Source organism: Pogoniulus pusillus, chromosome 6 (genome assembly GCF_015220805.1).
Source record: "Pogoniulus pusillus isolate bPogPus1 chromosome 6, bPogPus1.pri, whole genome shotgun sequence".
NCBI classification, from domain to species: Eukaryota; Metazoa; Chordata; class Aves; order Piciformes; family Lybiidae; genus Pogoniulus; species Pogoniulus pusillus.
The window spans coordinates 1-13,636 of record NC_087269.1 but is presented as its reverse complement, the minus strand read 5'-3'; the positions used below and the strand labels follow the sequence as shown (position 1 = coordinate 13,636).

The 13,636-nt window shown below is 62.7% G+C and overlaps 1 protein-coding gene across 6 annotated transcripts; it reads left to right on the top strand.

Annotated features, from left to right (window-relative positions):
• Nucleotides 1–781: 781 nt before the first annotated feature.
• Nucleotides 782–13,583, top strand: LCMT2 (leucine carboxyl methyltransferase 2). Of its 6 annotated transcripts, none has more exons than XM_064144087.1 (14): nt 785–847; nt 1,045–1,169; nt 2,659–2,740; nt 3,060–3,237; nt 4,013–4,169; nt 5,165–5,354; nt 5,962–6,069; nt 7,776–7,866; nt 9,357–9,602; nt 10,447–10,677; nt 10,859–10,956; nt 11,408–11,595; nt 11,669–11,804; nt 12,875–13,583. In XM_064144087.1, exons 1-14 carry the CDS (start codon nt 809–811, stop codon nt 13,040–13,042), a joined length of 2,037 nt encoding a protein of 678 aa, XP_064000157.1. In that variant the 5' UTR covers nt 785–808; the 3' UTR covers nt 13,043–13,583. The 6 variants fall into 6 exon arrangements, with proteins under 6 accessions (XP_064000161.1, XP_064000157.1, XP_064000155.1 ...); XM_064144085.1 differs by having other exon boundaries at nt 7,773–7,866; XM_064144089.1 differs by lacking the exon at nt 2,659–2,740 and having other exon boundaries at nt 1,045–1,131; nt 7,773–7,866.
• Nucleotides 13,584–13,636: the final 53 nt, after the last annotated feature.

The window sequence follows — 13,636 nt, the reverse complement described above, 5'->3', positions numbered from 1 at the left end:
CCGTCTGGCCCCGCTCCCCTCTTCCGCAGCCCTCCCTGATGCTCCTTCAGGGCTCCCTGATGCCAGCGCCGAGGTGACAGAGGCAGGGCCAGGCCACAGCAGCCAGGCTGCAAAGCATCCTCCAGGCTGCAGAACGCCCTCCTGGCCAGGCGCACGGCCGCCACACCCGCTGGTGAAGCACCTGCTGCTGACCCAGAGCCTGAGAACGGGGCAGGAGAGCACAGATCTGCTGCCTGTGCCAGCGGGAACCGGGCAGCACCCTCCATGCGGCTCAGCACCATCCACAGTACTCAGTGCTCCACATCCTCTTTTCCTCAGCACCCCGCAGAGACCTCAGCACCCTGCACAGGACTCCCCACTGCGGCCCCGGGCACCCTGCTCCTGCCCCGCGCAGACGCTGCCTGTTCCCCTGGCGACGCGCCCCTGGCTACCGCGGGCAGCTACGGGACCGCGCTGCTGAGTCCGCCGGGCGCTGCGGGAATGGGGAGGCCGGGACAGACTCCCGGGGACCAGCACCGCAGAGACGGCGCGGCCAGGACCCCGGGGCCGGGATGGCCAGCAGGGGCGGCGGGGCCGGGGCAGGGGCGTGGGGGAACAGCGGCCGGCGCAGGGACCGGCATGGGGAGCCGCGCGGCTCCGGCCCGCCAGGGGGCGCTCCACAGGCAGCTCCCCGCCGGGCGCCTGGCGACGCGTCACTGCCCGCGCCCTGCGTCACTGCCCGCGCCCTGCGTCACTGCCCGCGCCCTGCGTCACTGCCCGCGCCCTGCGTCACTGCCCGCGGCCTGCGCCTCGCTCCCGCCGCTGCAGCATGGGCCGCGGCCGCCCCGGTACCCCGCGCCCCGCTGCCGTGAGTGATCCCCGGTGCCGCCGTCCCTCCCCGCGGGGTTCCGGTCCGGGGGGCTGGAGGAAGCTGGGATGGAAACGGGGCTGGGCGGCGCCGGCGGGAGCCGCCCTCGGAGCCCTCTCGGCCTGTCCGCCCTGGGCACTCCTCGGCCCGCGGGGTGGGTAGGCCTCACCGCCAGCGTCGCATCCTTGTCCCGGCAGGTTCAGTGCACCGGCGGCAGCAGCGCCGTCAGCAAGTGCTCGGCGGCGGCGCGGGGTTACATCCAGGACCGGTTTCTGCCGTTCCTAGTAGGTCGACAGCGGCGGCGAGCCCCGCTGATCCACCGGTGAGCAGCGAGCGGGGTCTTTGGGCTTCGCTGGCCGCCGAGCCCCGGCGGCTGTGCTGGCAGGTGGCCCCCCGGACGCGAGAGGCTCTCAGCCGTTTCGCCTCCGGCTGCGGAGTGGTCCCGGTGGCTCCTAGGCTGCCTCCTCTGGTCTCGTTAAGTCACAGCCTTAGAAGTGCGGTCGAAGCGAACACAGGCGACTGAGTGGCAGCTGCAGAGCACGGCCTCAGGGAGCTGGCCCTTCCAGGCTGGTCTTAGGGGCGTTTAGGCCCAAGTGGAAAGCTTTGGCCTGAGTGAGGCATCGCTGAGCTGCCTCCCGACCCCGGGCTGCCTCCCTGACCCCGCGCTGCCTCCCGACACTGGGCTGCAGTGCTGCTGAGAGCTGCTCTAGGTGGAACTGGAAACATAACAGCTGGAGGTGTCAGCGTGCAGCTGGCGGTGTGGCAGTGTCAGCACGCAGCAACTTTCTTACCAGCTCTCAGGACCACTACAGTCCCAGGGAGGTGTTGGTAGCCTCCCAGTCTCAGTCGTGCCTCTGGATCTTGGCAGACACAAGGGGCAACGTGCAGTGTGCAGAGGACTCTGTGGGGCATCCCTGGCAGGAGGTCAGCAGTGCAGAGGGACTTGAATGGCCAGAGGCTTGTCAGGGGACAGGGGGTTGCAGGCAGCAGCTCCCAGGCCAGGTGTTGCTCTTCCAGTCAGGGAGCTGAGCCTGCGTGGACTTCCCCCTGATGCTGGCACACCAAAGAAGGTGCCTGGGGAGAGTGGTGCACCGCTATGCTGAGCACTGTCACTGCCAGCCTGGGGACAGGTTGGAGCATCCGGGGAGGTCTTTGGTCCTGTGAGGCACAGGGCTGCTGTGTGCTGCATGCTGCTGAGGGGCTGACAGGGGCTGGTGAGTGCGGTGGACACACACAAAGCCAACCGAGAGAGAATGCCAAGGGAAAAGGGGCACCAGGCCCCTTGCCAGGATTTAGACCTAGAGCTAGGTCTTGTTCCATTCATTCAAAGACCAGAGAATGAAACTCCTCCCCTGGCTTTGCTCCTCTGCCCTTTCCCCATTTCCCTCCCTCTCTTGCTGCTGTTGTTTCCACAGGGTCACAGAATGCCAGGTTGGGAGGGACCCCAGGGGTGGCCAGGTCCAACCATCTTGTTATGGCCAACACCCCTTGGCAGGAAGGGAGCTGGTTCCATGTTGTGCAGCTCCTGATCTGGGGCAGGAACTTCAGTACCACCCACGCTGTGGGGAGTGTCCCCCTGCCCGGGCCAGGGAGCATTTGTTGTGCAGAAGGGGGTGGGCCTCTGGTGCATGGTGGTGCTGGTCCAGCCCCCTGCTGAGGGCAGGAGCTCTGCCAGCAGGCTCTAGATGCGACTGAGCCAGCAGACAGCTGCCAGCGCAGGGCTGTCTGCGGGCTCGCTGGGTGGCAGCTGGGAGGATGCTGGAGCTGCAGAGGTGGGCTCCTGGAGGGGCTCACAGCTGGATTCCCCCCAGGGGTTATTACATCCGTGCCCGTGCCATGGATCACTGCATCCAGGACTTCCTGCTGAGGACCCGCAGCCACCCAAGGGCCCAGGTGCGTTTCTTCAGCTCTGCTGGCAGATGCCACCCTGTGTCCGAGGAGTCTTGGGCACCTTGGCACTGCTGTGGTTTATTGGTGGCCTGCTGTCACCCTTTGTCAGAAGGTCAGAGAGGATCTGGCTGGCACTGCTGGGACTCTCCATGTGTCCTTTGACAGAAGAATCTGGAGGGGGACAGTGTCCAGGCAGATTTCCTGCCCCTCTTGCAGGATGTTGCCTGATTTCTTCACTGAAGATGCTGTTGTGGAAAGCTTAGCCCCAGATGCTCAGGGTGCTACTGGAGCCGGGGGTGACTCTCTGTTGCTTTCTCTGCAGATCCTGTCCCTGGGTGCTGGCTTTGACTCCCTGTACTTCCGTCTGAAGGACCTGGGTCTTCTGCACCACACTGTGGTGTACGAGGTGGACTTCCCCTGCGTGGTGTCCCACAAAGCTGCTCTGATCAGAGGAGCAGAGGAGCTATCTGTGCTGGTGGGAGATGCTGGAGGAGCGCCAGGTAGGGGGTCTGGGGAAGTGTCTGTGGGCACCAGATACTTGGGAGCAGTGAGGAAGCTGAGGTGTGGTAGAGGAGCTGCAGAGTTGTGCACTTCCTGGAGGACGTTTGACCAGACAGGAGCTTGCTGGGGCTGGGAGACAAGGAGGCCTCCCTGCCAGGCTGCTTGGCTCCTCTGCTACAGCCTTTGGTGGTGCCCACTGACAGGAACATTGGGCACAAGCTGCAACACAGGAGACTCTTTGGGGTGAGGGTGCTGGAGGCTTGGAGCTGGTTGCCCAGAGAGGCTGTGGAGCCTCCTCTGGAGACTTTCAAAACCCACCTGGATTTGTTGCTGTGTGACCTGCCCTGGGTGGGCTCTGGCAGGGGAGCTGCACTTGGTAGTGTCCAGGGGTCCCTTCCCACTCCACCGTTCTGTGGTTCTGTGCATTTCTGGTGCACTCTGTCAGGAACTGCCAGGAACCCAGCACAATGCTGCACACAGCTCACGAGGTCACGGGGGTGGCCTTCAGCACCCCTCTGGACAGGGTAGTCAGAACCTCTCTGGACGACCTGTTCTAGTGTCTCCTCATGCTCACAGTGAAGAGCTTCTTCCTCATATCTGATTGAGACCTCCCCTGTGCCAGTGGGAAGCCACTGGCCCTGACCTTCATTCAGTGATGGAGGCGATGGGCACAGCCTCCTGAGCCTGTGGCACTGAGGCTTCGCTTCCCTGGGTCTCTGTGGTCTCGCTGTGGCAGCAGCAGCATGATGAGGCGGCACCATCTCTGTCTGCCAGGGGCCGTGCCCTTCTCTGCAGGGGATTACAAACTGCTGGGAGCGGATCTGTCGCAGCTGCCTGAGCTGGAGAGAGCCCTGGAGCAAGCAGGGGTGGACAAGGAGATCCCCACCCTCTTAATTGCAGAGGTGGTGCTTGCCTACATGGAGAGCAATAGGTCAGTGGTGCTGTTCTTGCCGGGGGGCTGACAACAGCCTTTGTGTGCCACCTGGGGCTGGCAGAGCTGCAGTCTGCTCACTGACACCTGAGGGCTTCTGTGCTGGCCCAGGCAGCATCTTGCCTGGTAGTGGTGCTGGGTAAGTGGCCTTCAGGGGACACCCCGAGAGGGAAGGGGAGGAAAACCTTTTGATGAGTGGAGCTGAGCCCCTCGATCTGCACAGCTCTCAGCTCTGCTTGGGGCAGATGTTGCCCACCCCAGCACAGGAGTCTCCTCTGCTGCCTCCCTCAGGAGGCCCTCACATCGTGCTGGCTGTGCTGCAGTCCACCTGCCCTGTGCCAGGAGCTCCCTTGGAGGTTCCACCTGCCCTGTGCCAGGAGCTCCCTCAGGTTCCACCTGTCCTGTGCCAGGAGCAATCTCAGGTTCCACCTGTCCTGTGCCAGTGTCCTGGTTCTTAAGGAGCTGACAAGATGAGACTCTCAGATGAGTTGGAGAGGAAATAGAGAAGAGATAGAGCAGAGGTTACAGAGCACGTGCAGGACGCGTTGAGCCCCCCGTGAATCTTCCCCCCCAACCAACACTACACTCCTCAGTGCCCCCATCCCCCTCAGCGCTGCTGCCATCCCTACCCCAAACAAAAGCCTCTGGAGCCCCAGCCAGGTGCACTCCTTGCCCGTCTGTGGCTATGAACAGCTCCCGGCAGAGAGCAGGCAGGAGGCAGAGAGGCGGAGCTGGGGTTTGCACAGGGATAGCAGAACGGGGAGGGAGGAGCAATTCCACGCTCTGCTCTCTTCGCTCCTGCACCACTCTAGTCCTTGGAGCGCTCTTAACCCTATAGTGCCCAACCTACGACAGCAGCACCCTCAGGTTCCTGTGCCAGTGGCTCCTCATGTCCTCATGCCCTGTGCCTGCAGCACCCTTGGGTCCCTGTACCAGAGCTCCTCAGGTGCCCCTGTCACAGCACCCTCAGCTCCCTGCCGTGGTGGTGCCCGCAGGTCGGACGCGCTGCTGAGCTGGGCTGCTGAGCACTTTCCCTGCGCTGGGTTCCTGCTGTACGAGCAGCTGTGCCCCCAGGACCCCTTTGGCCGTGTCATGCAGCAGCACTTTGCCCGCTTGGGCTCTGCCCTGCGCTCCCTGGCGCAGTACCCGGACTGTGAGGCGCAGCGCAGCCGCTTCCTGGCACAGGTGGGTAGCTGAGCTCCAGGGCACGCGAGGAGCCCGGGGCCTGGGGGTGTGGTGACCTGGGGCGAGGTTGTGACAAGGAGGGGTGAGGGGACATGGCCTCGGGGTGCCGCGGGGGAGGTTTGGGTTGTGCATCAGAAGAGGCTTTGCTGGAAGGGTTCTCCATGCCTGGCTCAGGCTGCCCGGGGTGGGTGGCAGAGTCCTCATTCCGGAGGCATTTCCAAGGGGCAGAGATACGGGTGAGGGCCATGGCTTAGCCCCAGCTGTGGCAGGGTTTGGAGGTGGTTGGACTGGAGGATCTTTGAGTCACTTCCAGCCCAAACCATTCCATGAGGCTGTGACTGGAGCATTCGGAGGTCAGCAACTGTGTGGCTGAGCAGACGTTGAGGGTCCTGCCAGCCAACGTGCAGCCTGCCTCCTGGTGTGGGCTTAGGGTGAGATAGGCTCCTGTGAGAGGTCTGATGCCCTAGATCAAGTTCTCAAGAGGGGTACAGGTGAGAGACTTGCCCTTGCCCGGTGCTGGGCTGCTGCCTTTCCAGCTGGGCAGCTTGGGGGGCAGTCGGGCCGAGTCCCTGTCTCTGCAGGGGTGACCAAGGGCCTTCTGCTGCAGGGCTGGGGTGAGTGCAGCGCCATGGACATGAACCAGTTCTTCACCTGCTGCACCCCAGAGGAGGAGCAGCAGAGGCTGCAGGCTCTGGAGCCTTTCGATGAGTATGAGGTAAGCCCTGCTCCCTGGAGCACTGCTGGCCTGCCTGTGGTGGGACAAGGGTTCTGCAGCCTGCTGCAGCCACAGCTGTGTCCCAGAGCTGCTGAGCCAGGGGAGCCTGTGGAGGGATCTTGAGTCTGAGTTCATGCAGAGACCAGTGGGAGCTCCCTGCGGAGTTGGGGCAGCAGCATGGAAGAAGGCTTGGGGAGCAAGGCTTCGGGAGCAAGCCTCAGCTTCACAAAGCCCCTCGTGGCATCAGAGGTGGTGCACATCTGCTGGGGCCCCAGGGCAGTGTCTCAAGTGGGGCTGGTGGGATGCCCTGGTGTAAGGTCCTGGCTGCAGATGGTTGGAGCAGCCTCGGGGGGCACAGATGCAGGTGTCCTGCTCTCTCAGAGTCCCTGGGCTGTAGCTTTTGGCTGGGAACAGGCTGCCAGCCGCAGGTGTTTTTTGGTCTGGAATGTGGCTGTGGCTCTGCTCTTGGCCGCTGCTGTGTCAGCTGCTGGCAGAGTTTGTGCCTAGCTGAAGTCTAGGAGAGATCTGGAAGATCCCGCACAGCTCAAGGCAGATGTCTTGTGGGACATGCAGGGGGTGAGGCTGGAGCAGAGGAGGCCTTCTGGGGCTCTGCAGCTCCCTGAAAGGTGGCTGGAGCCAGCTGGGGCTGCTCTCTTCTGGCCAGTGTCAGTGAGAGAAGGACAGGAATGGCCGGAAATTGTGCCCGGGAGGTTTGGGTTGGGCATGAGAAACAATTTCTGCCCTGCAGGAGTGGTCAGGGATTGGCACAGGCTGCCCAGGCAGGTGGTGGAGTCCCCATCCCTGGAGGTGTTCAAGAAACCTGTGGCCCTGGTCCTTGGGGATGGGGTTGGTGGCCATGGTGTGCTGGGTTGAAGGTTGGAGTCAGTGGTCATGGGGTCTCTGCCAGACCGTGCCCAGCGTGAGTCCAAGGCCGACTGGAGGTCATACTGATCCATCACTGTCCAGCAGGGGATACATCCCCCTGTGCTGGCCTCTTTGGGGTCCTTACTCCATGTCCTTGGAGGAACCTGGGCCTGTGCTGTGCAGCCCTCACCCTGTGCAGGCTGGGAGGCATAGCAGAGAAGCTGAGCGATGGCAGAAGTGCAGAGTGCAGTAAATTGGAGCAGGACCTCCTGCCACAGCAGCTCAGAGGGGCTGGGCTTGGCAGTCAGCTCAGAGAGCTGGACAGGAGCCCATGACCCAGCGTGAGGTGCCAGGCACAGCTCCCCTGTCGCCCAGCGTGCGGTGCCAGGCACAGCTCCTGTCACCCAGTGTGCGGTGCCAGGCACAGCTCCCCTGTCACCCAATGTTCGATGCCAGGCACAGCTCCCCTGTCACCCAGTGTTCAGTGCCAGGCACGGCTCCTGTTGCCCAGCGTGAGGTGCCAGGCACGGCTCCTGTTGCCCAGTGTGCGGTGCCAGGCACAGCTCCTGTTGCCTAGCGTGAGGTGCCAGGAATGGCTCCTGTTGCCCAACGTGCGGTGCCAGGCACAGCTCCCCTGTCACCCAACGTGCGGCGCCAGGCACAACTCCTGTTGCCTAGTGTGTGGTGCCAGGCATGGCTCCTGTCGCCTAGTGTGCAGTGCCAGGCACAGCTCCCCTGTCACCCAACGTGCGGTGCCAGGCACAGCTCCCCTGTCACCCACCATGCGGTGCCAGGCACAGCTCCTGTCAGAGCTCTTTGGCTTTGCTCTTCTCTTGCAGCAGGAGTGGCACCTGAAGTGTTCTCATTACTTTGTCCTGGCTGCTTCCAAGGGGATGGAACCTCCCTGGACTCCATTGGTGCCCATCAGGACAGGTACCTCCAGAGCAGTGCTCTTGCTCCTTTATCTCTGGCAGGCCTCTCTCATAGGTTCCAGGGGACAGTTAACACCCTGGAAGGACCAGAGGGGATGCTGCCACCCGTGCAGCCTTCTCCATCCTTCTTGCAGTGGTTCTGCTGCCTGTAGTGAGGTCAGGGCCGCATCCTGACCCAGCTTCACTCTTGCAGTGATAGAACCTTGCAGCCTGAGCAGCTCTTCCTACTCTTGTTACATGGCTCCCCAGTGCATGGCTGCAGAGGCCTTCTGCCCTGCTCCCCCGTGTTTTGGGATCCTGCAGCCTCTCCGCTTCCCTCCAGACATGGCTGCCTGTGGATTCTGCCCTTCCAGCTGCTAGAGGTGGCTCTCCTTCCTACACCATCAGCCGAGCTCTCTGCCGCGGCTTGTCCCCTGCTGTGCTGTCCCTGCGGGTGGAGCTGCAACTGCAGCATTTCTGAAGTGCTGCTCTGTTCAGAGGGGCAGGAGTGGTGCAGCTGGGGAACAGCCAGGACCGAGACAATGCTTCCGCGATAAGGAGCTGGCAGCAGCCAAGAACGTTCCTGCTTCAGGCTGCTGGCTTCCCTTGGCAGGGTGGAAAGCAGAAGGTGGTTTCCCGTTATCAGTCCTGCTCACCAGGTAGCACCACAAGCTCTGTTTGCAGCTGGAGGTTGAGAGCTGTGTTCCAGGGAGCAGGGGAAGCAGCTGGGCAGGGGTAAGGCAGGGTGGCATTGCCAGCAGGGCCATGGAACCCATGCTGCTGTGTCCAACCAGAGCAATGAAACGGAAGCCCAGGGAGTGTGTGGGGTTAAATCTGCCCTGTGGCTGTCACTGGTCCTTGGAGTACAACCTCAAGACATGGGCTCTGTCCCTCAGTTAAGGGCCAGTAAGTGGGGAAGCTGCCACCCCAGAAGGGAGAGGCACCCTCAGAAAGGTCTCGACAGGCTGGTTGAGGGGGCAGGAAGGAGCTGTGTGAAGTTTAATGAGGCCCAGTTCAGGGCTTGCACCTGGGAACACACAACCCAGGCACGCAGCTCAGACTGGCAGCACTGTGGAGGAGGACCTGGGGTCTGGGTGGACAAGGCTCAGGATGAGTGAGCACTGACTTATGGTGGCAAGGAGAGCCAACAGGCTGCTGGGCTGCCTTAGCTGTCAGCAGCAGGGACGAAGGTGTTGTCCCAATCTGCTCAGCGCTGGCCAGGCTGTGCCTTGAGCACTGAGCTCAGGTTTGGTCCCTGCTGTACAAGAAGGGTGGGGGCAGGCTGGAGAGGGTCCAGAGAAGGGCCAGGAGAATGGTCAGGGCACTGGCAGAGCTGTCTAGGGACTGCTGAGGGAGCTGCCTTTGTTCAGCCTGGGAGAGAGAAGGCTCAGGGGAGCTGAGGAGGTGTGGGATGGAAGAGCGGACAGTGAAGTGGGTTAGGAACTGGTTACAAGGTAGAGTTCAGAGGGTGGTGATCAATGGTGCAGCTCTCAACTGCTCCTTGCCTTGCAGCTCCCGATGGCCACGGTCCCGCCCTGGCCGGCAGCGTCCCCGCAGCACCGTGTGCCGTCAGCTCGGCCCTCGGCCCTCGGCGCTTCGGGCACTGCTCCGTGCTGGTGCAGCCTGGCGTGGTGCTGACCACCGGGGGCTTTGGGCAGGAGGAGGGGCAGCACCGCCGTGCCAGGAGCTGCCAGCTGCTGCTGAGGCAGGCGGGGCGCTGGGCAGCAGGCAGCGTCAGGATGGAGAGCGGTGGATGGGGTGAGTTCCGCTGCTGCTGGGCAGCGCTGAGCAGTGCCCGGGGACAGCTGATGGCAGAGTGTGGGGATGGGGGCACCTGGAGAGCTGAAGGTCCTGAGAGCTGGATCCTGCACTGGGGTCACAGCAGCCCCATGGAGGCTCCAGCCTGAGTAGTTGCTGTAAACTGTCTGGTGGGAAAGGCCCTGGGGGGTGGTGGCAGCGGCTGAAGATGAGCCATGGAGTGCCCAGGTGGGCAAGAAGGGCACCAGCAGCCTGGCCTGGAGCAGCACTGGTATGGGCAGCAGGAGCAGGGCAGGGATTGAGCTTCTGGGCTGGGCACTGGGGAGGCCACAGCTGGAAGCCTGGGGGCAGGCTTGGGTCCCTGAGTGCCAGAAAGACCTTGAGGGGCTGGGGCAGGGCCAGTGGAGGGCACCAAAGCTGGGCAAGGGTCTGGAGAAGGAGGAGAGGGGTCTGGAGAAGTGAGGAGCAGCTGAGGGAGCTGGGGGGCTGGAGCAGAGGCTGAGGAGAGACCTCATGGGGCTCTGCAGCTCCCTGAGAGCATCTTGGAGGCAGCTGGGGGTCTTCTAAGTGGTGGGAGAACAGGAAACAGCTTCAAGTTGAGGTTGTCCTGGAGGACCAGTTTGTGCCCTTTGAGGATTGTGCAGGCCTGTGCCAGGCTGCCCAGGGCAGTGGTGGAGTGCCCATCCCTGGAGGAGTTTCCCCGATGTGGTGCTGAGGGTTGTGGGTTGGTGACGCCGGGGCAGGGCTGGGTCCACGGTTGCACTCCAAGGTCTCCCCAGCCCAGTTCTTGATCCGTGGGCTCCACGGCAGGGGCTGAGTGGGCTGTGGTGCTTGGTGTCTGCAGACGGGCGGCTGTACCACACTGTCAGCTGCGTCGCCGCTGGTCTGGCGCTGGTGGTGGGAGGTCGAACGTCCCCGTCCCGTGCAGGCCTGGGAATGCTGTGGCTGAAGTTCCCCGGGAGTTGCAGTGCCTGGGCCCCAGCTGCCATCAGCCTGCAGCCAGCGAGGCTGCAGCCTGCCCTGGAGCCGGCAGCTCTGCGCTGGAGGCACAGCGCGACCCCAGTGACCTTCCGAGGTGAGAAGGCGGCGGCAGGGGAGGTGCCCACGCTCGGGGCTGCCCTGCCTGTCCCGTGGGGCCTGCCAGGCAAGTGCCTGAGGAGCCTTGGTGCTCCTGCGGGGTCTGTCCCGACTCGGCTTCTGGGCAGACAGGATTTGTTCTTGTGAGGGGCTGCACCCTGACGTCCCTGTCCCTGCAGGCCAGCAGTACCTGTTCCTCTTCGGCGGCCGCTCGGCCACGCAGCCCGTGCTGGGGGACTGGCATTTCTTGCACACCCAGGAGCTGTCCTGTGCCCTGGTAAGAGCTGCCCTGCCTGTCACCTCCCTGCCTGTCACCTCCTGTCTGTCACCCCGTGGCATTCCCTGCACACCCAGGAGCTGTCCTGTGCCCCAGTAAGAGCTGCCCTGCTTCTGTGCTTGTGGCTCCCAGATCTGTGTCTTGACCAGGAGGCAGCCTGCAAGGGAGCAGAGAAAGTTCCCTCTAGGAGCTGCCCAGGAATGCCACCCTCTAGAGCCTGAAGGCCAGGAAGATGCTGGAGAGGGTGGAAGTCGAGACACCACTTAGCCATCCCTGGAGGAGCACGCCTGGGATGGGCCTTCCCCTGCTGCTGTCCCCCAGCAGCTGCTCCTGTGCTGCAGCAGGGCACAGCATCACCTCCCCAGGACTGCAGCAGGAGAAGCTCTTTAGGAGCCTGGGAGTGAGGAGGTGCAGTGTGGCCAGCTCCAGCCCTGCTGTTGTGTCTCCCCAGATTCCTGTGGAGGGTCCAGCCCCAGAAGGTCGCCACTCGCACAGTGCCTGCAGCTGGAAGGGAGGGGTGCTGGTGGCAGGGGGCCTGGGGGCAGCCGAGCAGCCCCTGGGCTCCCTTTGCTTCCTGGAGCAGCTGGAGGGAGGCTTTCGGTGGCAGGCGCTGGAGACGAGGCCTCCTCTGGTGCCACGGTGAGCAGAGGGTGCTGGGCAGGGTCTTGGCTGCCCCTGCCTGGCACTGATGGGGTCTGGCTCGGGATCGCAGGTACTCACACACAGCCCACGTGCACCACGGGAGGCTGCTGCTGGTGGGGGGAGTCTGGCTGCACTCGGCCCTGGCACCAGGCATCACCGTCGTGGACTTGGCGACCGGGCTAAGCGCGGACTATGCCATCAGCACGGTGAGCACGGGCAGTCCCTCTTGGGGTGGGCAGAGTGGTATGGGGGGCGTGGCCCTCTGGGAGGGGCTTCAGGCTGTCAGTCCTAGAATGGCTTCAGTTGGAAGGGACTTACAGCTCATCCAGTTCTAACCCCCTGCCGTGGACAGGGACACTCCCACTATCCCAGGCTGCTCAAAGCCTCCCTCATCCATCCTGGCCTAGAACACCTCCAGGGAGGAGCTGTGCACAGCTTCTCTGGGCAGCCTGTGCCAGTGCCTCTCCACCCTCATAGCAAAGAGTTCCTTCCTGGTGTCCAACCTAAATCTCCCCCACTCCAGTTTCAGTCCATTGCGCCTTGTCCTGTTACCACAGGCTCTTCTCAGATGCCCCTCTTCAGCTCTCCTGTACTGGAAGGCTGCTGTAAGGTCTCCCTGGAGCCTGCCCCAGCCCTCTCAGCCTGTTCCCCTAGGGGACGTGCTCCAGCCTCTGATCATCTTCACGGCTGCTGGAGCCGCTCCAGCCATTCCATGTCGTTGTGTTGGGGACACCACAGCTCCAGGTGGGGGTCTCAGCAGCAGAACAGAGGGGCAGAATCCCCTCCCTTGAGCTCCCATGTGTGTCCTGGACTTTACAAAGTCCACGCTCCCTCTTTGTGCTGGGGCAGGAGCATGCATGGCTGCTTCTGGGACAAAAGAAATGGCAGGCATCACCTTCTGCAGAGTGGTTCCCACAGGAGCGCCGAACTCCTTGCCAAGGACACAGGTGCCGGGGTCTGCTTGCATTCAGACAGTGGCTGGCTGTGTTCTGGAAGGAGAAACATGACTGAGAACAAAGACTTTGCCCTCCATTAAAGGTGGCTGGGCTGCAGGTGCTGGGGGAGTGCAGCAGACTGGAGGAGGAGATTGTGGTTGCTCATCCTTTGCTCCCTGTCTGGCTTTGCCCACATCCGGGAATGGTACAGTGGGCCAAGGGATCCTACATGAGACCCAGTGGGGCCGATGCGTCAGACAAAGGCACCACCTGAAGTCTCCACAGCAGTGGGGGAGGAGCAGATGCTGCAGTCTTGTGCTGTGCTCTCTCTCCCTTTCCAGGAGCACCTGGAGTGGCCACTGATGCTGCACAACCACAGCAGTGTCCTTCTGCCAGAGGAGGAGGAGCTGCTGCTCATCGGTGGTGGTGGTAACTGCTTCTCCTTTGGGACACACCTGAACCCAGAGCCTGTCTCCTTGAGCCTCAGGCACATCCTGACCAGCCACTGACCGCGACCAGCAGGGACCGATCCAGGCTGCCATGCTGCAGTGGGACATCCCTGCAGGTCCACACGTCATGAAGTGTCTTCACTGAGGTTTTGTGTCTGGGACTAGAGGGGCAGTTGGGACAGTTTCATCCCTCATCTGCCTGGTTTTGTGCTGCTGTCAGGAGGGTCTCAGCAGCTGCTCCCTGGTGGGGTCAGTGGGCTGAGAGGGGACAAGAGGAGCAGTGCCGTGCTCCAGAGGAGCATATGGCAGGGTGCTGGCCTGGAGGTGCAGTGATGTCTCCGAGTCAAGCAGCTAGTGGAGGTGTTCAGCCAAGCATGGCTGAGTGGGAGGTGCCTCAGGTACATCACTGCTGTCCCCAGCAAGAGTGCTGCTCTGAAAAGCCAAATCACATGCAACCCAAACTGGTCTGTCTGTCTGTCCCACACAAGTGGGACACCCCAGCAGCACACCCACCACAGCCAGGACTGTGGTGCTTACATGGGCACAGGGCCCTTGACTGGTCGGGTCCCTGTCCACCCTAATAGATCATGGAATCAGAGAAGGGCTTGGCTTGGAGGTGACTTCAAAGCTCATCCAGTTCCAAGCCCCTGCCAT

Coding starts and splice junctions, on each gene's coding strand:
- LCMT2 (XM_064144085.1), top strand. CDS start 809: ATGGGCCGCGGCCGCCCCGGTACCCCGCGCCCCGCTGCC. Junction 3,238..4,012: donor AGATGCTGGAGGAGCGCCAG/GTAGGGGGTCTG, acceptor TCTGTCTGCCAG/GGGCCGTGCCCTTCTCTGCA. Junction 11,805..12,874: donor CGGACTATGCCATCAGCACG/GTGAGCACGGGC, acceptor CTCCCTTTCCAG/GAGCACCTGGAGTGGCCACT.